Genomic DNA, 25,472 nt, shown 5'->3' with positions numbered 1-25,472 from the left:
GTGAAGCACAGAGATTCCTGACATACTCCAGATCATGGTGTTGCAAAAAGTCAGACACGACTTGGCAACTGAACAATAACAACAACAACAGCAACAACAAAAAACCCAGGAATCTCTGCCATCATGTAGTTGGATTAACAAATTTTGGCATATCCATATTATAAAATATTACTTGGCAATAAACTACTATGTACAACAAGATATTTCAATAAAAGGACTAGACAGAAAAGATCATATTTTACATAATATCATTTACATGGATAAAAAGGGACATGCTTCATCTCTTGATTGTATGTGTTTATCAGTATGAAATAACTCAAAACTCATAAAAATGTATACTAAAAATGAATGCATTTATTATGCATGAATTCTTTATGAATAAATTGTTTGGAAAAGACTCTATAGTCCCATTACCAAAAACAAGAAGAAAAACAACCAAAACACACAAAACAAAACAAAAAAAAGGTAACTGAGAACATTCAAAAAATGTAAAGGAGGGCAAATCAGAACAAAAAGAAGAGCTATGTTTACGGTGCTGAAAATACCTTACTTGTCAAATTTTATTTTAAAATATTATATAATCATGTCAACACACTACTATGTCCCGCTTTAATAACTGAAAATGTGCCAGTAGGGGAGGGGCCCTAAAGCTTCTACTTATGTGGTCAAAATGCATCTGTTTGGAGGATAAAGGTAGAATGGGAAATATTTTGGATCAAAAAATGGAGTAAGGTGATAATATAAAAAGTAAACGAGATGGTTAAAGAGAAATGTGAGGTAAGCTGAGATTAGGTGTCTAAACATACAGAAGAACCATTCAACCCAGTTATTTCCTTTTCCCTAACAATGCTCCTAACCCAACTAAAACAGTAGGACTCGTCATGAAATGAGGATGTTTTTAGCAAGTGTTATAAGTGTAAAAGGAACTCATGAGTATATAGCTTCCAAGAGGATACAGCCTGGTTAGGGAGGTGGAATGATGTCAGCAAAGATAGGATTATTTGAAAACAGTATGGGTTCCAGGCAGAGCTGACATTCACTGGTTCTTTCCAGTGGATTTTTTTCTGGTTTGCAAAATGGTGAATCTTGTACATTTTTGCCTAATAATTGCTGTTTCAAGCATTCCAAGAGTCTCTTCACCACTGTGGAGATACCCACTAGGATACCCAGGTATCCTAGTTCCATGCCTTCTGTGCCTGCCAAACCAATTGTTGACTCCTCAACTTTGTATATATATTCTTTTGTGGCTATTCTGGGTCTTAATAGCCGCATGGGCTTATCTCTAGCTATTGCAAGGGGCAGGCTTCTCACTGCAGTAGCTTCTCTTCTTCAGAGCATAGGCTCTAGGGTATGTGGGCTTAACACTTGGGCTCCCAAGCTCTAGAGTGCAGGCTCAATAGCTGTGACCTGTGGGCTTATTTGCTCTGCAGCATACGAGATCTTGCTGGAGTAGGGATCAAACCTGCATCTTCTGCATTGACAAGAAGATTATTTACCACTGAACCACCAGGGAAACCCTCAACTAAACTTTTAACAAGTGGAACACTGAAATCTTTCAAGGACTCTGCAATAGGCTTACATGCAGTTTTAATTTATCACTATTTGATCTGCTAAGTCACTCCAGACTGCCTCTCCTATAAAGAAGATGTGGACTTTCCTGGTGATCCAGTGAGTGGTTAAGAATCTGCCATTTAATGCAGTGAAAGTCGCTCAGTCGTGTTCAACTCTTTGCGTCCTCACTGACTATACTCAGTGGAATTCTCCAGGCCAGAATACTGGAGTGGGTAGCTTTTCCCTTCTCCAGGGGATCTTCCCAATCCAGGGATTGAAACCAGGTTTTCCCTGTAGCTCAGATGGTAAAGAATCTGCCTGCAATGCAGGAGTCCTGGGTTTGATATCTGGGTCAAGAAGATCCTCTGGAGAAGGGACTGGCAATCCACTCCAGTATTCTTGCCTGGAGAATCCCATGGATAGAGCAGCCTGGTGGGCTACAGTTCGTGGGGTTGCAAAGAGTTGGACACGACTGAATGACTAACACTGCTACACTGTCCAATGCAGGGCACTAGGGTTTGATCCTTGATATGGGAACTAAGAACCCAACTGCCACGAAGCAAGTAAGCCAATATGGCATAATGAAGACTTCTCATATCACAGGAAAGACTTTGCATACCCCAACAAAAATCCTGCATGTTGCAACTAAGAACTGGCACAGCCAAATGAACAAATATTTCTTTCAAAACAAGAAAGACATGCTCCATATACACTGAAACATAAAAGGCAAGATATACCCATATGAGTGCAGAGTTCCAAAGAACAGCAAGGAGAGATAAGGAAGCTTTCCTAAGTGAACAAGGCAAATAAAGAGACAAAAGCAATTGAATAGGAAAGACTAGAGATCTTCTCAAGAAAATTAGAGATTATTCTTGTGTATGGTGTGAGAAAGCATTCTAGTTTCATTCTTTTACAAGTGGTTGACCAGTTTTCCAATTACCACTTGTTAAAGAGATTGTCTTTTCTCCATTGTATATCCTTGCCTCCTTTGTCAAAGATCAGGTGTCCATAGGTGTGTGGGTTTATCTCTGGCCTTTCTATTTTGTTCCATTGATCTATATTTCTGTCTTTGTGCCAGTACCATACTCTCTTGATGACTGTAGCTTTGTAGTATAGTCTGAAGTCAGGCAGGTTGATTCCTCCAGTTCCATTCCTCTTTCTCAAGATTACTTTGGCTATTCAAGGTTTTTTGTAATTCCATACAAATTGTGAAATTATTTGTTCTAGTTCTCTGAAAAATACCATTGGTAGCTTGATAGGGATTGCATTGAATCTATAGATTGCTTTGGGTAGTATATGCATTTTCACTATATTGATTCTTCCAATCCATGAACACAGTATGTTTCTCCATCTGTTTGTGTCCTCTTTGATTTTTTTCATCAGTGTTTTATAGTTTTCTATATATAGGTCTTTTGTTTCTTTAGGTAGATATATTCCTAAGTATTTTATTCTTTTTCGCTGCAATGGTGAATGGTATTGTTTCCTTAATTTCTCTTTGTTTTCTCATTGTTAGTGTATAGGAATGCAAGGGATTTCTGTGTGCTAATTTTATATCCTTCAACTTTACTATATTCATTGATTAACTCTAGTAATTTTCTCGTGGCGTCTCTAGGGTTTTCTATGTAGAGAATCATGTCATCTGCAAACAGTGAGAGTTTTACTTCTTTTCCTATCTGGATTCCTTTTATTTCTTTTTCTGCTCTGATTGCTGTGGCCAAAACTTCCAAAACTATGCTGAATAGTAATGGTGAGAGTGGGCACCCCTGCCTTGTTCCTGACTTTAGAGGAAATGCTTTCAATTTTTCACCATTGAGGATAACATTTGCTGTGGGTTTATCATATGTAGCTCTTATTATGTTGAGGTATTTTCCATCTATTTCTGCTTTCTGGAGGGTTTTTATCATAAATGGGTGTTGAATTTTGTCAAAGGCTTTCTCTGCATCTATTGAGATAATCATGTGGTTTTTATCTTTCAATTTGTTGATGTGGTATATTACATTGATTGATTTGTGGATATTGAAGAATACTTGCATCCCTAGGATAAAGCCCACTTGGTCATGATGTATGATCTTTGTAATATGTTGTTTGGTTCTGTTGGCTAGAATTTTGCTAAGGATTTTTGCATCTATGTTCATCAGTGATATTGGCCTATAGCTTCCTTTTTTTGTGTGACATCTTTGTCTGGTTTTGGCATTAAGGTGATGGTGGCCTCATAGAATGATTTTGGAAGTTTACCTTCCTCTGCAATCTTCTGGGAGAGTTTGAGTAGGATAGGTGTTAGCTCTTCTCTAAATTTTTGGTAGAATTCAGCTGTGAAGCCGTCTAGTCCTGGGCTTTTGTTCACTGGAAGATGTCTGATTAGAGTTTTTATTTCCGTGCTTGTGATGGGTCTGTTAAGATTTTCTATTTCTTCCTGGTTCAGTTTTGGAAAGTTATACTTTTTCTAAGAATTTGTCCATTTCTTCCAAGTTATCCACGTTATTGGCATATAGTTGCTGACAGTAGTCTCTTATGATCCTTTGTAAGTGGATTAAAGATCTAAATGTAAGATCGGAAACTATAAAACTCCTAGAGGAAAACATAGGCAAGACACTCTCTGACATAAATCACAGCAGGATCCTCTATGACCCACCTCTCAAGAGTAATAGAAAAAAAAAAGCAAAACTAAACAAATGGGACCTAATTAAACTTAAAAGCATTTGAACAACGAAAGAAACTTAAACAAAGTGAAAAGACAGCCTTCAGAATGGGAGGAAACAATAGCAAACGAAGCAACTGACAAAGAATTAATCTCAAAATTACACAAGCAACACCTGCAACTCAACTCCAGAAAAATAAACGACCCAATCAAAAATGGGCCAAAGAACTAAACAGACATTTCTCCAAAGAAGACATACAGATGGCTAACAAACACATGAAAAGATACTCAACATCACTATCAGAGAAACGCAAATCAACACCACAATGAGGTGCCATCTCACGCCAGTCAAAATGGCTGCTATCCAAAAGTCTACAAGCAATAAATGCTGGAAAGGGTGTGGAGAAAAGGGAACCCTCTTACACTGTTGTTGGGAACACAAACTAATAAGGCCAGTATGGAGAACAGTGTAGAGATTCCTTAAAAAACTGGAAACAGAACTGCCATATGACCCAGCAATCCCGCTTGCTGGGCATACACACTGAGGAAATCAGAATTGAAAGAGACATGTGTATGCCAATGTTCATCGCAGCACTGTTTATAATAGCCAGGACATAGAAGCCACCTAGATGTCCATCAGCATATGAATGGATAAGAAAGCCGTGGTACATATACACAATGGAATACTACTCAGCCATTAAAAAGAATACATTTGAATCTGTTCTAATGAGGTGGATGAAACTGGAGCCTATTATACAGAGTGAAGTAAGTCAGAAAGAAAACACCCATACAGTATACTAACACATATATATGGAATTTAGAAAGATGGTAATGATAACCCTATATGCGAGACAGCAAAACAGACACAGATATATAGAGCAGTCTTTTGGACTCTGTGGGAGAAGGGGAGGGTGGGATGATTTGAAAGAATAGCATTGAAACATGTATGTTACCATATGTGAAACAGATCACCAACCCAGGTTCAGTACATGAGACAGGGTGCTCAGGGCTGGTGCACTGGGATGACCCACAGGGATGGGATGGGGAAGGAGGTGGGAGGGCTGTTCAGGATGGGGAACACATGTAAACTCATGGTTGATTCATGTCAATGTATGAAAAAAAAAAAACACTACCATATTGCAAAGTAATTAGCCTTCAATTAAAATAAATTAATTTAAAAAACAAACAAACAAAAAAAGAAATCAGAGATACCAAGGGAATATTTCCTGCAAACGTGGGTATGATAAAAGACAGAAATGGCATAGTCCAAATAGAAGCAGAAGATAATAAGAAGAGATGGCAAGAATAAACAAAATAACTATGCAAAAAAGATCCTAATGATCTGAATAACCACGATGGTATGATCACTCACCTAGAGCCAGACATTCTGGAGTGTGAAGTCGAGTGGGCCTTAGGAAGCATCACTGCAAACAAAGCTAGTGGAGGTAATGGAATTCCAGCTGAGCAATTTAAAAATCCTAAAACATGATGCTGTTAAAGCACTGCATTCCATATGCCAGCTAATTTAGAACAGCAGTGGACACACGACTCTGAAAAGTCAGTTTTCATTCTAGTACCAAAGAAGGGCAATGACAAAGAATTTCAAATTACCACACAACTACACTCATTTCATATGCTAGCAAGGTCATACTCAAAATCCTCTGAGCTAGGCTTCAATAATATGTGAACCAAAAACTTCCAGATTCACAAGCTGGATTTAGAAAAGGCAGAGGACCCAGAGATCAAATTGCCAACATCCAGTGTATCAAAGAAAAGGGAATAGAATTCAAGAAAAACATACTTGGCTACTGTCATAAGAAGGAACTAAACTGTGCCATTGGCAGACACATGCATGGATCTAGTGACTGTCATACAGAGCGAAGTAAGGCAGAAAGAGAAAGACAAATATCATATACTAAAGCATATATATGGAATCAAGAAAGATGGCACTGAAGAACCTGTCTGCAGGGCAGCAATGGAGAGGGAGACATAGGGAACAGTCTTGTAGACACAGTTGGGGAAGGAGAGGGTGGGACGAATTGAGAGTCTAGCACTAAATCAGATACATTATCATATGTAAAGTTAGGCAGCAAATTAGACAGCAAATAGGAAAATTGCTATACAACACAGGGAACTCACATCTGGTGCTATGTGACAACATACAAGAGTGGGATGGGGTGGGAGGTGGGAGGCAGTAGGGAGGATCAAGGGGAAGGGGACATATGTATACCTATGGCTGATGCATGTTGATATATTGCAGAAACTAATACACTATAGTTAAGCAATTATCCTCCAAATAAAAGTAAAGTTTTTTAAAAAGTAGAAAGAGAAAAACAAATACCATATAGTAACATATATAGCTGAATCTAGAAAAATAGTATAGATGAACTTACTTGCTAAGCAAAATAGAGACAAAGACGTAGAGAACCACATAGGGACACCAACAGGAGAAGGGTGACTGGGATTATTTGGGAGACTCAGATTGACATATATACACTACTGACAGTATGTATAAAATGGATAACTAATGAGAACCTAGTGTATAGAACAGGGAACTTCAGTCAATGCTCTGTGGTGACCTAAATGGAAGGAAATCAAAACAAGAAGGGTATACATAAATGGATACCTGATTCACTGTTGTACAGCAGAAACTAGCACAACATTGTATAGAAACCATACCTCAATGAGGAGGGGGGAAAAAGACACCCTCTCCTGGCACTGCTAAAGAGTTCTCTTGGTGCCCAGGAGGCCTCTAATATCTCATCCAGGAAACTCCACTTGGCTTTGGTGGTACACCCAATCCAGGAATTGCCAGAGGATCACTCTTTTACCTTCCATGGAGCTCTCTGAGGGTCCTTTGCTTTGGCCCATGTCCCTTAGGTTTCTCCAGCCAGAGCCATCCTTGAGACAAGTAGGGCAGAAAGCAACACAAGCAGCAGTTCTGGCCTCCCAGTGTACTGAGGCCAGCATCCCCACTGACCTACTCCACGCCCACAGCTGTGAGCTCACACACTGCTCCTTCTGCTCCCTGGGAGTCCTCCTCTCACTCAGCCCTAGGCAGGAGATAGGACTCCTACCAGTAATTTCAGTATCTATATGCAGAGGGTCTTTTCACTGTGCCCCGTGTTATATCTTATAACTTCCATATTTTATTATATTCTTTGTTTTATTCTGGATATTGTTCTTTGAGCTAAATTACAATTTACTGATTTTCTCAACAACTGTAACTTCTGCTTTTGAATGTATTATTTGAATACTTTAGTCCAAGAAAATCCACTGTGAATGTATTAAAAATCTCTATATTAGGGATAAACATGGAGATATAGATAGACCTCATAGTAACAATTTTTCCTGCTCTGCATTCCCTCAGTATATTTTAAATTTCCATGCTGTACCACGTCTGTCCTTCCTGCAACCCATCCTCTATTACTTCCTATAGTGCAAGTATAATGATGAATACTGAAAGCTTTTGCATACATGAAAAAAATATTTATTTTTCCTTTATTTTTAAAAACTAGTTTCACCAGGCCAATAATTAGAGATTCTCAATATTTTTCTTTTAATACTTTCAATACTTCATTAAATCACATTATTTCCTAAGAGAAGTGTACTGTCTTATCTCTGTCTGTTTCTCTGGCTGCTTTGAAGATTTCTATTTTATCACTACATTCAAGAAATCTGATTACAGTGTGCTAAGTGCAGTTTTCTTCATTTTTCTTATGCTTAAAGTTAACCAAGTGTTGTATATCTATACGTTTATACTTTTCATCAAACATGGGCAGACTTTGACCATTACTTCCTAAGATATTTTCAGTTAATCATGTATTTCCTCTCCCCAAGGTTTGTCTCATAGTTCATTGATCTGCTTTCTATCATTTTTAAACATTTTCTTTTTTTAGTTTGGATAGATTCTGCCATTGTCCATTTCAAAATCATTAATATTTTCTTCTTTTACAATTACTAATCCATTGTTAATTCCATTTAGTGGAATATATTTTTTATCTAGTCAAGTTTAGTTTGAGTTTTTGAAAAATATATCTATGCTTCTAGCTTACATGTCCATACTCTCCATTCTTAAACATTTGAAATACAATTAATAGCCTTTAATATTTTATCTAATATTCTGGGTTTATTTATATTGATTTCTTCTTCAATTGCTTATATTAGTGCTATTCTTCAATTGTTTATATTGATGATTTATTTATATTGATTCAATTATATTGATTAATTCTGATAAGAGTTCATATTTTTCTGCTGCTTTACATGCCTGCTACTTACTTTTTAGATTTCAAATATTCTAAATTTTAAACTTTTGTATGCTAGGTACCTCTATAGTTCTATAGATATTTTTCAGCTGTGTTTCTTTTATTTTGAAATATCTTGATCCACTTGCATCTTCTTTTAAGTACTGCTGTTGCTGTTTCAGTCACGAAGTCATGTCTGACTCTTGTGACTCCATGGACTGTAGCCTGCCAGGTTCCACTGTCCATGGGATTTCCAAAGCAAGAATACTAAAGTCATTGTTATTTCCCTCTCCAGGGTATCTTCCCAAGCTGGGACCGAACCCATGTCACCTGCATTAGCAGGTGGGTTCTTTCCCTCTGAGACACTAGGGAAGCCATTTAAGCATTGTTGAGATGGCACAAAAGCATCCATATGTAAAGGTAAATTTTATGCCACTGCGGAGATACTTTCCTGAAGAATCTACTTGACACTCCATGAATAACCATAGTATCCCTATAAAAAGGCTTTTAGAAATACACATTATTTTCAGACTTGTATAAATTCTTGGCGTTATTTCTTCTGCTTGTTTTAGGTGGTTATTTCCTCACTTTGGGCAGTTTTCTCACATGCATACATTGGGCAGTATTCAGTGAATATGAGAGAGACTTGTTGCAGAACCCTGGAGTCCTATTTCTGTGCAACTCTCTCCTCTTCAGTATTCTCTACTGAAAATGTCAACACACTGACCATCTTGGACCCCCCAACTCTTTCTCATGAACTCAGAGAATTCCCTCCTTGAACTCCTGCCTCCTGCAGGGCCATCTGGGTACTTTATCCAGGCAGTAAAGGGGGCAATCATAGAGTGCAACTTTTCCCCCCTCTCTCAGAGACCATTCTCCTGTGGTACATGAAGTTCAATTTCTGGACATCATTCTTCCCTATATTTTGTCCAGGTTTAGTTGTTCCAGATGGAAGGGAAAATCCACTTCCTGCCCAGAGTCAGAAATTTTGCTTTTTTATTTTTTTGTGTTTTTTTTTTTTTAATCTTACTGTCTTAGGATATTCCATCGACTATCAGCATGGGAAAGGCATTGTTTTAATTAGATATTTCACACTGGAGTAAGCAAAGAACATTCTGGAATTTGGCTTAGGAAAGAAGGGATAATACATAGATAGAAAGACAGATGACAGACAATTTCCAAATGGAGAATATTCCTTTAATGACTAAAATTTCTTTACCTATGCAGCTTATGCCTGATACTGGTTGAGACATAACAAACAAGAAAGCCTGGTGTCTTGCTGATCTGTATCTCACTGTGCACACTGTTTGTTGAACCCAAGGTAGGTAAGGCATGAGCAGGGAAGCTGGAAGAAAACTTAAAGAGCTGTATGATCTGCAGACATGTTTATTCTCTCTGGGCCAAATATGAAAATAATAAGAAGATATCAATGAAATAGCATTTGACTGATGTCCTGAAAAGGTGTATATGGTACACTTTGCCATGCAATAATATTTTATTTATTTATTTTATTAATATGACTGTACTTTTTATTTTTAATAATTTTTCATTCCTTTTTTTGTGTAAATTAATTAATTTATTTTAATTGGAGTCTAATTACTTTACAATATTGTACTGGTTGGTGCCATACATTGACATGAATCAGCCATGGACATACATGTGTCCCCCATCCTGAACCCCCCTCCCACCACCCTCCCCATTCCATACCTCAGGGTCGTCCCAGAGCACCAGCCCTGAGCGCCCTGTCTGATGCATCATACTTGGCCTAACGATCTATTTCACATATGGTAATATACAGAACATTTTATTTCTAATGCAGTCAAAATAATCACTCTGGTTTCATTTAATCGTTAGAAAGGTCTTCCTTACCCTGAAGTTAAAAAAAATAGATTTCGATAATATTTTCTAAAGATTTTATGACATTTTTCATCACAGTCTTTGAATGTGTAAATATTTAACTTATCTAAAATTAATTTTGAAGATGACTGTGAGACATAGCTGCAACATTTCTATTTCCCCACATATTCAATTAGTTTGTTTGGTACGATTTCACATATGAAGTAATGCAAATTTCCTCACTGATTGGCAAATTACCTTTTTCATAAAATCCATGATGACTTAGATCTGTTTCTGGTCTTCCTTTAATAGCCCATTTATCTGCCTGTGATATAAGGGTGCATATTTCAGCATCTCCTGGGTTTATTACCCCTAATTACTTGACATTTTTACAGCTATTCTTATTTTCCCAAATAGAATAAATGGCATATAAATAAACCATATGACTAGAGTCTTCTTCATTAATGTTTATTTATTAATTATTTGGCTGTGCCACGTCTTAATTGGAGTATGCGGGATCTTCACTTCCTGTGTGGGATCTAGTTCCTTGACCAGAGATCCAACCTGAGTCCCTGCGTTGGGAGTATTGAGTCCCAGTCACTGGGCCACCAGGGAAGCTCTTGATTGTAGTCGTTTAGTTCCAAATCTCTTACTGATCATAATACATTTGAGATTTTTTCATGTTGTTGCATGTGTCAACAGGTTCTCCCTATTTTTTAAAATATACATAGATATTCATAGCAGCTTTATTTATAACACTCCAAATTGAAAAGCAACTCCAATAGCCCTACTATGTGGGTGAATAAACAAATTAAGCTTTACCAATACAATGGAACATTACTCATAAATAAGAAGAATAAATTACTGATATGTGCAACAATAACACATTTACATTGGTTTTTTGTTTCTTCCTTTAAATTGCTGCATAGATTATATTGTAGGAATGTGGTATGCTCTGTTTCTCTACTCACCAGCTGAAGAACACTTAGTGAGTTTTCTACTTTTGATAAACTGATCTGAAAAAAAAGGGTCATAAGCATCAGAGGGCAGGTTTTATGAGAAAACAAATTTTCCTTTCTTTTGATTGTAAACCTAGGAAGGAGATTTCTGGATCATAAGATAATGGTTAAGATCAATTTTATAAGAATAAAATGCCTTTCAAAAAATGCTCTTGCTATATTCATTGAGATTACATTAAACTAATGGCTATTTGTAAGGCAAATGACATTCTTATTCCATTTAAAATTCCCCTTGGTACATATACACCATGGAATATTACTCAGCTATTAAAAAAAATTCATTTGAATCAGTTCTAATGAGATGGATGAAACTGGAGCCCATTATACAGAGTGAAGTAAGCCAGAAAGATAAAGAACATTACAGCATACTAACACATATATATGGAATTTAGAAATATGGTAACGATAACCCTATATGCAAAATAGAAAAAGAAACACAGAAGTACAGAACAGACTTTTGAACTTTGTGGGAGAAGGTGAGGGTGGGATGTTTTGAAAGAACAGCATGTATATTATCTACGGTGAAACAGATCACCAGCCCAGGTGGGATGCATGAGACAAGTGCTCAGGCCTGGTGCACTGGGAGGACCCAGAGGAGTCGGGTGGAGAGGGAGGTGGGAGGGGGGATTGGGATGGGGAATACGTGTAACTCTATGGCTGATTCATGTCAGTGTATGACAAAACCCACTGAAATGTTGTGAAGTAATTAGCCTCCAACTAATTTAAAAAAAATTTTTTTAAATTCCCCTTGAAGAGTTTACTGATTTATTTAAATTTTGTGGATATTTATCCCCTAAAGCACTTCCTTTAAAATCTATCCATTAGGGCAGTCCTATGATGGTGGAAGAATAGGACTGGGAGACTACTCTTTCCCCCACAAATTCATCTAAAGAACATTTGAACACTGAACAAATTCCACAAAACAACTTCTGAACACTGGCAGAGGACACCAGGCACCCAGAAAGGCAGCCCATTGTCTTTGAAAGGAGGTATGACAAAATATAAAAGATAAAAAGAGAGACAAAAGAGTTAGGGACAGAGACCCATCCCAGGAGGGAGTCATAAAAGAGGAGAAGTTTCCAAACACCAGGAAACCCTCTCACCAGCGGGTCTGTGGGGGGTTTTGGAATCTCAGAGGGCAACATAACCAGAAGGAAAAATAAATAAATAAATAAAACTCACAGATTACATGCCTAATGGGAACTCCCAGCAGAAAAGTAGCCCACACACTCACGTCTGCCACCAGCAAACGGGTGCTGAACAGGGAGGCGCAGGCTGCATTGCTTAGGGTAAAGACTGGGCCTGAATGCCCTGAGGGCAATCTGAGGGAGCTAACGTGAGATAGCAACCCAAACTGTGGGATAGCCAGCGAGAGAGAGAAAAGAAAGAGAGAGAGAAATTTCCCATGAAAAGCCCTAACATAAGGCACTGCCAGGCCCGCTCACAGAACAAAGGACTGAGCTAATAACAGAGGAGAGCCAGCCAGCTGCGGACCAGCCCATCCTCCACCCGAGGCAGGGAGGCAGATGGGAAACAGCCAGAGCCAGAAAGGTGCAATCTTGGCCCCAGAGACGGCATCCTCTACCAAACTGCAAGCAGGCTCCCAGTTGCTAACCAAGTCTTCCTGGGATCCTGGATGTCCTGGGTTGACATCCACCTGGAGGGCCACAGCCAGAAACCAGCTCCCCAGAAGAGACACACAGCACACCTGAGATGGCGCTCCTGCTGCACACCCAGAAACCGAGCAGCTGGGGTGGGGAGGCAATAAGACATACTGAACCCGGGGAATGTACGCTCACCAAGCACCTGGTCGCCTGAGCTACTTGGGCCTGGGAAGGGCACAAAACGTAGGCCCAACCGAGTCTGTGCCTTTTGGAGTACCCGAAAACCTGAACCTGAGCGGCTTAGACCTGGGAAGTGCACGCAACCCAGGGCCCGCTTTAGACAGTTCCCCTGCAGAGCAACCTGGAGCCTGAGCAGTGTAGACTGGGAAAGCACACACGCCATGAGCAGGGGCAAACCCAGTGTGGCCGAGACACACAGCACACCCCACACATGCAAGTGGTATTTGTTTGCAGTGTTCTTCCCTCCCCATAGCACGAATGAACAAGTGAGCCTAAATAAGTGACCACCTTCACCCCCTGTGTCAGGGAGGAAATTAGATACTGAATACACTTACAAACAGAAGAAGTCAAAATAAACAGAGGGAAATGCTTTGGAAGTGACAGGTGCAACAGATTAAAACTCTGTAGTTAGCACCGACTACATTGGAAGGGACCTACAGATCTTCAGAAGTATAAACTGAAACAAGGAACTATCTGAAACTGAACTGACCCCACACTGCCCACAACAGCTCCAGAGAAATTCACAGATATATTTTTAATATTATCATTTTTTAAATTAAAAAATATTTTATTTTTAACTCATCTATTACTCCTTTAATTTTTATTTTTATAACCTACTATTATCTTGCAAAAAAGACCCTATTTTTAATGCAAACTACATATATATTTCTTATATTTTGTGTGATTTTGCTTTGTTTTTTTAATATTGTATTTTTGAGAATCTAAACAACACGCTTCTGAATAACCAACAGATCAATGAAGAAATCAAAAAAGAAATCAAAATATGCTTAGAAACAAATGAAAATGAAAACACACCAACCAAAACTTATGAGACACTGTAAAAGCAGTGCTAAGGGGAAGGTTCATAGCAATACAAGCTCACTTCAAGAAACAAGAGAAAAATCAAATAAATAACCTGAGTCTACCTGTAAAGTAACAAAAAAAGGAAGAAATGAAGAACCCCAAAGTTAGTAGAAGGAAAGAAATCACAAAAATTAGGGCAGAAAATCAATGCAAAAGAAACAAAAGAGACCATAACAAAAATTAACAAAGCTAAAACTGGTTCTTTGGGAAGATATATAAAATAGACAAACCATTAGCCAGACTCATCAAGAAACAAAGGGAGAAGGATCAAATCAACAAAATTAGAAATGAAAATGGAGAGATCACAACAGATAACACAGAAATACAAACGATCATAAGAGACTACTGTCAGCAACTATATGCCAATAAAATGGACAACTTGGAAGAAAGGACAAATTCTTAGAAAAGTATAACTTTCCAAAACTGAACCAGGAAGAAATAGAAAATCTTAACAGACCCATTACAAGCACAGAAATTGAAACTGTAATCAGAAATCTTCCAGGGAACAAAAGCCCGGGTCCAGATGGCTTCACAGCTGAATTCTACCAAAAATTTAGAGAAGAACTAACACCTATCCTACTCAAACTCTCTCAGAAAATTGCAGAGGAAGGTAAACTTCCAAACTCATTCTATGAGGCCACCATCACCTTCATACAAAAACCTGAATAAGATGCCACATAAAAAGAAAACCACAGGCCAATGTCATGGATGAACATAGATGCAAAAGTCCTTAACAAAATCCTAGCAAGCAGAATCCAACAACAATGTTGTGAAGTAATTAGCCTCCATCTAATAACAATTTAAAAAAAATAAAAAAAGATCATACATCATGACCAAGTGGGCTTTATCCCAGGGATGCAAGCATTCTTAATATCCACAAATCAATCAATGTAATACACCACATTAACAAATCAAAAGATAAAAACCACATGATTATCTCAATAGATGCTGAGAAAGCCTTTGACAAAATTCAACATCCATTCATGATTAAAAAAAAAAAAAACCTCCAGAAAGCAGGAATAGAAGGAACAAACCTCAGCATAACAAAAGCTATATATGACAAACCCTCAGCAAACATTATCCTCAATGGTGAAAAATTGAAAGCATTTCCCCTGAAGTCAGAACAAGGCAAGGGTGCCCACTCTCACCATTACTATTCAGCATAGTTTTGGAAGTTTTAGCCACAGCAATCAGAGAAGAAAAAGAAATAAAAGGAATCCAGATTGGAAAAGAAGTAAAACTCTCACTGTTTGCAGATGACATGATCCTCTACATAGAAAACCCTAGAGACTCCACGAGAAAATTACTAGATTTAATCAAAGAACATAGTAAAGTTGAAGGATATAAAATTAACACACAGAAATCCCTTGCATTCTTATACCCTAACAATGAGAAAACAGAAAGAGAAATTAAGGAAATAATTAAATTCACCATTGCAATGAAAAGAATAAAATACTTAGGAATAAATCTACCTAAAGATTAAAAAGACCTGTATATAGAAAACTATAAAACACTGATGAAAGAAATAAAAAAGGACACAAATAGATGGAGAAATATACCATGTTCATGGATCAGAAGAATCAATATGGTGAAAATGAATATACTACCCAAAGCAATCTATAGATTCAATGCAATCCCTATCAAGCTACCAATGGTATTTTTCACAGAATTAGAACAAATAATTTCACAATTTGCATGGAATTACAAAACACCACTCAAATAGCCAAAGTAATTTTAAGAAAGAAGAATGGTACTGAAGGAATCAACCTGCCTGACTTCAGACTAGACAACAAAGCTATAGTCATCAAGACAGTATGGTACTGGCACAAAGACAGAAATATAGACCAATGGAACAGAATAGAAAGCTCAGAGATAAATCCACACACCTATGGACACCTGATCTTTGACAAAGGAGGCAAGGATATACAATGGAGCAAAGACAATCTCTTTAACAAGTAGTTCTGGGAAAACTGGTGAACCACTTGTAAAAGAATGAAACTAGAACACTCTCCTACACCATAGACAAAAATAAACTCAAAATGGATTAAAGTTCTAAACGTAAGACCAGAAACTATAAAGCTTCTAGAGGAAAACATAGGCAAAACACTCTCTGACATAAATCACAGCAGGATCCTCTGTGATCCAGCTCCCAGAGTATTGGAAATAAAAGCAAAAATAAAAAAATGGGGCCTAATTAAACTTAAAGGCTTTTGCACAACAAAGGAAACTATAAGCAAGGTGAAAAGACAGCATTCAGAATGGGAGAAAATAATAGCAAACGAAGCAACTGACAAAGAATTAATCTCAAAATTACACAAGCAGCTCCTGCAGCTCAATTCCAGAAAAATAAACTACCCAATCAAAAAATGGGCCAAAGAACTGAACAGACATTTCTCCAAAGAAGACATACAGATGGCTAACAAACACATGAAAAGATGCTCAATATCACTCATTATTAGAGAAATGCAAATCAAAACCACAATGAGGTACCATCTCACACCAGTCAGAATGGCTGCCACCCAAGAGTCTACAAATAATAAATTCTGGAGAGGTTGTGGAGAAAAGGGAACCCTCTTGGTGGGAATGCCAACTAGTACAGCCAGTATGGAGAACAGTGTGGAGATTCCTTGAAAACCTGGAAATAGAACTGCCACACGACCCAGCAATCCCACTTGCTGGGCATACATACCGAGGAAACCAGAATTGAAAGAGACACATGTCCCCCAATGTTCATTGCAGCACTGTTTATAATAGCAAGGACATGGAGGCAACCTAGATGTCCATCGGCAGATGAATAGATAAGAAAGCCATGGTACATATGCACAATGGAATAATACTCAACCATTTAAAAGAATACATTTGAATCAGTTTCTAATGAGGTGGATGAAACTGGAGCCTATTATACAGAGTGAAGTAAGTCAGAAAGAAAACGCCAATACAGTTAATTAAAGCACATACATGGAATTTAGAAAGATGGTAATTGTGACCCTATATGTGAGACAGCAAAAGAGATACAGATGTATAGAACAGTCTTTTGAACTCTGTGGGAGAAGGTGAGGGTGGGATGATTTGAGAGAATGGCATTGAAACATGTATATTATCATATATGAAACAGATCACCAGTCCAGGTTTGATGCATGAAACAGGGTGCTCAGGGCTGGTGCACTGGATGACCCTGAGGGATGGGATGGGGAAGGAGGTGGGAGGGGTGTTCAGGATGGGGAACACATGTACACCTATGGCTGATTCATCACAATGTATGGCAAAAACCTCTACAATATCATAAAGTAAATTAGTCTCCAATTAAAAAATAAATAAATAAATAAATAAGTAAATATAGATCTAATAGTTGATGATTTACAATATGTCACTCCAGAAGGAAACAATCATGAGAAGAAATATACAAATGACCCCCCAAATGAATTCTTATACATAATTTATATTCTACCTGGTGTGAATAAGCCACTTAATTCTCTGAAACTCTCTGGGCCTTTCGACCTATCAAGTGGCTTACCTACCTTGCTGTTAGGATTAATTATATTATGTGTAGTACCCAGGGTAGCATCTGATAAGAGTAAGTGTTCAATGATACGTGACTTTGCTATGGTAACTGGGTAAGTAACATAAAAGCCATGACAAGGATACACAGTGTATTGACAAGCAAAGACATCACTTTGCCAACAAAAGTTCGTATAGTCAAAGCTATGGTTTTTTCAGTAGTCATGTAGATGTGAGAGTTATACTGTAAAAGAGACTGAGCACCACAGAATTGATGCTGGACAAGACTCTTGAGATTCCATTGGACAGCAAGGAGATCAGACCAGTCAATCCTAATGGAAATTAACTCTGAATATTCTCTGGAAGGACTAATGCTGAAGTTGAAGCTCCAGTACTTTGGGCACCTGATGCAAAGAGCCAACATTTTGGAAAAGACCCCAATGCTGGGAAAGATTGAGGGCAGGAGAGAAGGGAGTGACAGAGGATGAGATGGTTGGATAGCATCACTGACTCAATGGATATGAGTTTGAGCAAACTCTGGGAAGTAGAGAAGGACAAGGAAGCCTGGCACGCTGCAGTTCATGGGGTATCAAAGAGTTGGACCTGACTTAGTGACTGAACAAACAACAATAATACAATAATTAGGTATGTGGCCTTAGATAGTAATAGGTTTCAAGGTGGGGGGGTGGGCTTTAGGAATTTCTCAAAATATTTGAGTGCTTGAACAAGAGGTTCTCCAACTTCTGTGCCCATCTGGGACCAAAAAGTGTCAGTGGTCTTGCAGATTTTAAAAAGATTGATTTAAAAAATAAACATTTTTGAATTGTTTCTCTCTGTAACCCTTTAATCTTTTATTTTTGACTATCATCTAACCTAGCAGCAATGAAATTTTGGTTTCATTTGTGAAAGGTAGTTGATAAGTGAGGCTGAGTGCCTCATACCACAAGAAGCCTTATAAAGTCAGCTGGACCTCCTTTCAGTACTGCCTGATGTGTTGATTAGAAATGTCCCTGTCAAATGGCTCTTTGTACATAAGAATGCATTGCTTAGATTCATCCATATATGATAAAAATATGAATCTAAATCAAATCATAATTAAATCTAATTAATATGTAAGAAGAAACTAGGCACTAGAGAAATAATTTCAGTGATCCTGTAAGGAAGGAATCAGTTAAATATACAAGGATATTCTAAACTAAATTGACTTCATTTCACCATCAATTAAGGTTAAAAAAAAAAAAATTACACCACTATAAGAGTAGGCAGAAAGTGGTAAGTAACCTAACAATTAAACATGATAGAGAATTTTCTTTGGATTTAGATTCACACATGGAATAGTGGGAAAAAAAATCTTTAGCTGAAATTCTAGGATATCAATTCATCTCATACAAGAATACAATTTTGCCCTTAATCTGTTCAATTTTTATTTTGTACTTTTCAACAACATTTTAGACCTCTTTAGCATGACCTGAACACTTAATACTAAGTCTAGAAGAGCATCCAGCCCTTGGTATATGTAAAATCAAGTTGTAGAAAGAACAAAGGTGAATTTAAAGGCCTATATTCGGGTAGCAGATCAAAGAAGAGCGGGGACTCAAGGCCCTCACCGCTTACCCCAAGTCCAAACTTCAGCTCCCAGAATGTTACCTGCCCGGCCAGAAGGTAGAGACATTTTACCAGTAGTGCCACTCTTTTTGTGGGTCATGCTAAGAGTAGCCTACAGAGGCTTAGACCTTAGGATAAAACCTAGTCCCTTCCTTGTACCTTCACAAATTTCCTACAAGTAATGCAGCTACCTATTTCATGCTCTTAGAACTAGGCTGGGACATTCAGGACACTCACTCATGTGGCACCTTCTGCAATTCACACTTCACAGCTTGAGGTGTTTCCACAGAAACAACATTCCCGCAGGGGTAGCTTCCTCCACCCACTCCCTTCCTCCTGGTCCAATGCCAGGAGAAAGCACACGAGATCCCACCCATGACAAGGTCATGAGGAGAAGACCTGACAAGCAAGGCAGATCAGGACTTCAGGGATTTTGAAAAGCTGCCCCGGCGTTTGCCTTAAAGATGATATCTGTCTTTCTGATGCTTGTTATATTAGACTACTCCCTAATTTCTGTGACACAGGTAGAAGGCCTTCCCTGATTTCCTTCCAAACAGAATCAACTTAGAACTTTAACTAATATGTCCCCCGGATGGTGGTATCCTATAAGACTATCCAGGATGAAAGGAGTGTTTCAATTTAGACCCCTTTGCTGGCATTCTAGCCTGCTTGGCAAATGAGTACTAATGCACATGACTGCTCACAACACCTTAATCATAAACAGTATAAAGAACCTGATCACACAAAAGGCCTTAATAGGCACAGAGCCCTTCGGGGTGGGGGGGGGGGCGGTGTGTGAGGAAGCCCTATTAGAGAACACAAAAATATTATTGAAAAAGTGGTTATACTTAAAGATTTAGAAAAATAAGAGTTTAGAATTGTTAATTTTAACCAGGAATGCTAAACAGGGCCTGCCTCACCAGAGCTGCAGAGTCTTTGTGTGGTAAACTAAAAGCCAGAGTGAGATATGCTAGCTGTGACCATAAATAACAACCTTATCCTTCCAGGCTGGTGATAACAAGGGTTACTTATATCTTCTTTTGCTTAATCTTCATACACAACCCCTATTTAGCAGATGACAGAATGACTTGAGAAGGACAATAAACTTGCCCATGATTCTACAGTTTGTCAGGACAGGGCCTAGGTTTACCTCATTCTGTCTGATCCCGGTCCCCATACTCCCCACAGTTACTACATGGCTCACTTTTCACCATCACCCAAGACCTCCTGCTTCATGTCCTCCCCACAGCAGACAGACACTGGGCACACTGAGGAATGCTGCAGTGATTTTATTAGAGTAAGCCTGATAGAGGTCACATAGGAGGGACAGGTGTCAGGATTCCAGCTTCAGTTGAGAAGAACAGGGCAGAATATGGAGGGCAGGCCAGGCATCATTGGCAAAGATTATTTCACCAAAGAGACCACACTGAGAATTATTCCCAAAACAGTACTCAGAACCGTGGACACTTGATAGCCGGTGCAATCCTTGTCGAAGATGATGGAAGCCTGGGAGGGAGTAGGAGGAGGGTCAACACCTGAACCCACAGCAGGACTATCCTGTCTACCCAGCATCACCACATGCTATACCCTCAGGGATTCAGCTCCCTCCCCAGCAAGAAGCTCTGCCCACAGACCCACCAATGGAGAGGAGGCTGCCAGCAGGCACCAGGGGGAGGATGGCTCCCTAGTAGCCCAGGCACAGGTGTCAGGACGGAGGCAAGTCACCAGCCACCCCAGGGAGAGGAGGAGATAATAAGGGTCAGCAGGGCACACGCAGGGCGGGTCCTAAGGGAGGAGGAGGGGGCTGGTGTCTGGGTGTGGGTCACACCTCCTGCAACTGAGCCTCTTCTTGCAGGTGTGCTGGGTGGACAGAATGTGCATACAGGAGTCGTAAACAAACCCATGTGCTCTGTGTGCTCCTATTAGTGCATGAAACTGTTTGCAGAAAGCCTCTCATTTTGAACAATCAAAAATTTGAGGGAAAAAATGTTGAGACAGACTATCCAAGATCTCCAGTATTGTTTGACAAGAACTATAAAGGAATGATGGTTCTTTGGGAGATACACTGCCAGCCAAGGTGAGCAGTCACAGGTATCTAGAAGGCTCTTCAGGAGCCTGAGGCACCAAAACACCACAGTGGAAAATCGAGTTTGTAGACACAGAGACCACATTAGTGGAAATGGGGCTCTGAGCCAGAGCAATGGTCCACAGAGTGGGAACAAGAGGAGGTGATGAAACCTTACAAAGCCAGGGAGTCCCTTACTGGAAAAAGACTCTAAAGACAGGGGCTCCTTTTCAATATTCCTAAAGTAGAACTGACATGATTCCTACATGTGTGTGAGCTGAAAGCTTCCTTTCCTGCCAAACATTAAAATTCTACTCCTCCAATGCTAATTCCACTCACTGAGGAAAAAAAACAATCACCTACCTCAACACACTTGGCCTCGCAACCCTATTGTGTGTGAGAGTTGATTCACACGCTGTGGGCATATTCGACAACAACAGAGGCTGGATGTGCACATGGACTGCCCTTGCATATTACAGGTGCTGCCAGGGTGGAGCAAAGGTTCATGTGCTTCTTTGCTGATAGCTCCTGTCCGTCACATATCCCATGACTGCATGATCTGTTCCCACGTGGCATACCACACTATGCTTGCCAGTGAGCAGGGCAGAGTGGGGTCAGGAGAGTAAATTACCAGAAGTTGTGAAATATGCAGTTTGGCGTCAAATCCCTCCTCATTGAAGCAATCCTGGACTTTTCCAAAGGCTGCCTTTTCCTCATCAGTACTATCAACCAAATCGAGCGTTGAGTTCAACAATGTTTTGCTTCCAAGTAACAGCGAGGCAACTCCAGCATAAAACACAGGGCAGGCCTCCACTGAAGGAAAGTCAAAAAACATCTTGTCAAAGAATAACCAGAGTAGGAGGTTCCTGTTCCCACCACTTGATAGGAAGTCACACATCCAAAGCATTCAGACTCACCTCCCACAGAGACACAGCCTCTCCAGGACTGATTAACATCCCAGACAGAAAACCTCCCAGCAGAGGGAGCAGCAAAAGGGTGAGGCCTGGAGGCCCCTCTGACCTTGACCACCATTGTCAGCCTTATCAGCCTGCTCCCTCCCTCCCAATGAGCACCAATACCCCCAACAAACTATTCCCCAGGGTTTGCACAGCTAATGATCTTTCCAGCTCCACACCGCCCTTTACATTAAAAGACTGACAGACTCAAGGAATTTCTGCAGGACTCCTGGGCACTGATCTGTCAGCTGCCCTTGGAATCTGTCCCTAAAAGCAGTTTGGACAGGACTGTGGAGGATGAAGTGAGACAGCAAGGGGCAAGGATCAGGAGGGCCATCTGGAACCTCCTTCCTACCCTCAGGCATGTTGAAGGTCAGCTCTCTGGTTACCAGCAGGGTCAGCACAAGCAGTGCTCCCTTCATCATGGAGGCAGCTAGAGTGCTCTGCTCAGGGCAGGGTTTCTACAGCATTATAAACCACTAGCTCCCCAAGCCCAGCCCACATACCTCCCAGGAGGACCACAGGTCTGTGGCCAGTAACCTGGCATAGGTGACTCCCTTGGATCTTGGGTGTTTACTTGCAGCTCATCCTGCTCTGAGAAGAGTGCTCAGAGAGACTTGTGCTAGCATCTTTGCCAAAGATCAAGTGAAGCTGACATTTCTAACTGGCTCCATTTGAAGCCAAATGCTCTGTTGTCCCAGCCCCAACCATCATCTGTTTTCCTGGTCATCCTTCCCCCAATCTATCCTGGTTCTGAGGCAACACTCTCCCACACTGAGAAGATAGAATATCAGGAGGGCCAAGGACAGGTCTACCCCACTCTCAGGTAGAAAGAAGGTCATCCAGAATCCTTTTTTCCCAAAGTTCAAGTCCTGGAGATAAGAATGAGAAGCTGGGCCTTCCTGCATCTTCAAATATCTTAACATCTGCAGCCCCTAGGCAGGGGCTCTGCACTGCTGGACAGCAGCCTTGGCCTCCAAATCATTCCCAAGAAGGAACTCACAGGACCTGCGCCAGGTGGATTTTCTCTGGCACTGATAATTCTAATAATTTCGGATCATGCCACCAACTTTTTTCAAACCCTTAAGGAAACAAGTTCCTGGAAACATTCTGGACTCCCAGGGGTCCAGACTTGCCCCTTCTGGTTGTCTCATCCTCTTCCATCAGTGAACCTGGTCTCAAGAGGTACTAGCACTGCACGGTCTATCCAGAAACATCAGTGAGCAGCTGTGAGGTTGTGTGGTTTGTCTCCATCAGAGACTCTGAGGTCCACAGCCCTATAGGACACTAAGGACAGGAGTTCTAAGGCCCAGAGGGCTTAGAAACATGTGAAACTCTCTCAGTGTCAAAATCAAACTTCCATGCTAGGAGAGCAGTTAGTTAGCACAAACAAGATGAAATGGACCTTGAAACTCTAAAAGGAAGTCTGATGGGAAGGTGGGAGGGGGGTTCAGGATGGAGAACACATGTACATCCGTGGCTGATTCATGTCAATATATTGCAAAAACCACTACAATATTGTAAAGTAATTAGCCTCCAAGTAGAATAAAGAAGTTTTTTTTTTTTTTTTTAAAGGTCCTACTAAGAACCGAGATAAAATAAAATAAAAGGATGCCTGAGACACTCCCAATGGCCAAACTGGAAATGGTCTGACAGGCAAAATATATTACAGAGTATCGGATGACAGCCCAAAGTATAAAGTAATATGTTTGAGTCCATACCAATACAAACAAATGATTAAGTAAATAAATGGGGACTTCCTTGGTGGTCCAGTGGTTAAGAATGTGTCCTCCAATGCAGCAACAATTGGTTTACTCCCTAGTCAGGGAACTAAGCTCCCACCTGCCCTGGGGCAACTAAAAACCCTCCTGCTGCAACTAGAGAGAATGTGCTCTGCAAAGAGAAGGCCCACACACCACAACAAAGACCTAGCCAATTTAAACAAAACTAAACTCAAATAATGTAATGAAGAGACAGCTATTTCTTACTGAAACATCCCTAAAAACAGCCAAATTATCCCCTCCAGGATGGAGAACATACTGCCCTTCACTCCTCCCTGAGCTTGACTTAGTAACTCATCTCCAAAGAAAAGAAGAGGGGAGGACAAGGGGAGAACAGTGCAGCTCTGACAAACACAATGTTAATCAATAGTCAAATCTGACACACCCAGTGGTAAGACACACAGCTGTCCTGAGTACCCTGATGTAAGAAGACAGGAAGGGTGCTTCACCTCTGTGGTGTCTTCCTCAAAACCCGAAGTCTAAACCCCACTCTCTGCTAAGCTCAGTTGCTTCAGTTGTCTCCCACTCTTTGTGACCCCATGGACTGTAGCCCATGAGGCTCCTCTGTCCATGGGATTCTCCAGGAAAGAATACTGGAGTAAGCTGCCGTTTCCTCCTCCACTCTACATTTGTCTGCTATAAACAGACAAATTCAAAGCAGACAAATTCAGCTTTGAGGACCTTCTACCATCCCTAGCCAGTCCTCCTAGGATGTCCAAGGCCAGGACAAACCCCTAAGATTTAAAGCTTAGGCAGTGCAGGGCCCTTTAAGGAGGAGGTGAACATTCTCCCTCTTGCTTTCCTTAAGCCTTGGGCAACAATGTATCTTGCCCAAGAACTGGCCTTTCTTTCCGTCCAGAACCTATGATCATGGAAATGTTCTTCTTACCCTCTATGTTAATGATTATAATTGTAACAAAGCTTGTCTGGGAACCTGTTACTCAAGACTTGTACCCCTGATTACACAGCAGCAGTATATTTCACCCAGAGAAGTTGTATAGAACCATTCTCCCTGACAGGACCCATTCTCTCTGGCTAATCTTGTGCTGAAGTTACCTCAGGAAATATGCCTTCAGAAAGGGTCTGGTGGAACTCTTACAACCTTGAAGTATTCTGTTTATCTGTTCTCAGCAGCCAGTTGAGAAGTACATAATGCCATGCTTAAACTAGTGAGGGTAGGTACTCTTTCTACCCCCTTCTGATATCCATGTCTGAAGCTTTCTCTGTCCTGTCACTTTAAAGAAAAATCTTTGTTGCACAATTCTTTGAGTGACTGAGGCTGTCTTTGGTCCTGGAGTCAAATCTTCCCCTTTGGAGACCACAAACTCATCACCGAACTCCATACGTGTAAGCTCTTACCAGGAGAGAACGAGTGACTCCACAAGGCAGAGGACACTGGGGAAACATGAGAATTAATACAGTGTGTGTAGGTTTTGGATTGAATTCTGAAACCGAAGACACATTAATGGACAACCTGGTGAAATCCCAATAATATGTGAGGTTAAGTTGGAAGTAATGCTCCAAAGCTGCTTATCAGTTTTGACAAATATTTTCAATTTTTCTACAAATCT

The 25,472-nt window shown here is 40.0% G+C and overlaps 1 protein-coding gene across 1 annotated transcript; it reads right to left on the bottom strand.

The window, feature by feature from the left end:
- Positions 1-20,503: 20,503 nt before the first annotated feature.
- On the bottom strand, positions 20,504-22,545 carry LOC136158987 (secretoglobin family 2B member 2-like). Its single transcript, XM_065920828.1, has 3 exons — positions 22,476-22,545; positions 21,796-21,977; positions 20,504-20,605 (listed from the first exon to the last, which is right to left on the bottom strand). The coding sequence occupies exons 1-3, from the start codon at positions 22,543-22,545 to the stop codon at positions 20,504-20,506; spliced, it is 354 nt and encodes a 117-aa protein (XP_065776900.1).
- Between the last annotated feature and the right edge of the window lie 2,927 nt (positions 22,546-25,472).

The sequence above is a fragment of the Muntiacus reevesi genome, chromosome 2 (assembly GCF_963930625.1).
Source record: "Muntiacus reevesi chromosome 2, mMunRee1.1, whole genome shotgun sequence".
NCBI classification, from domain to species: Eukaryota; Metazoa; Chordata; class Mammalia; order Artiodactyla; family Cervidae; genus Muntiacus; species Muntiacus reevesi.
This window is presented reverse-complemented; position numbering and strand designations above follow the sequence as displayed.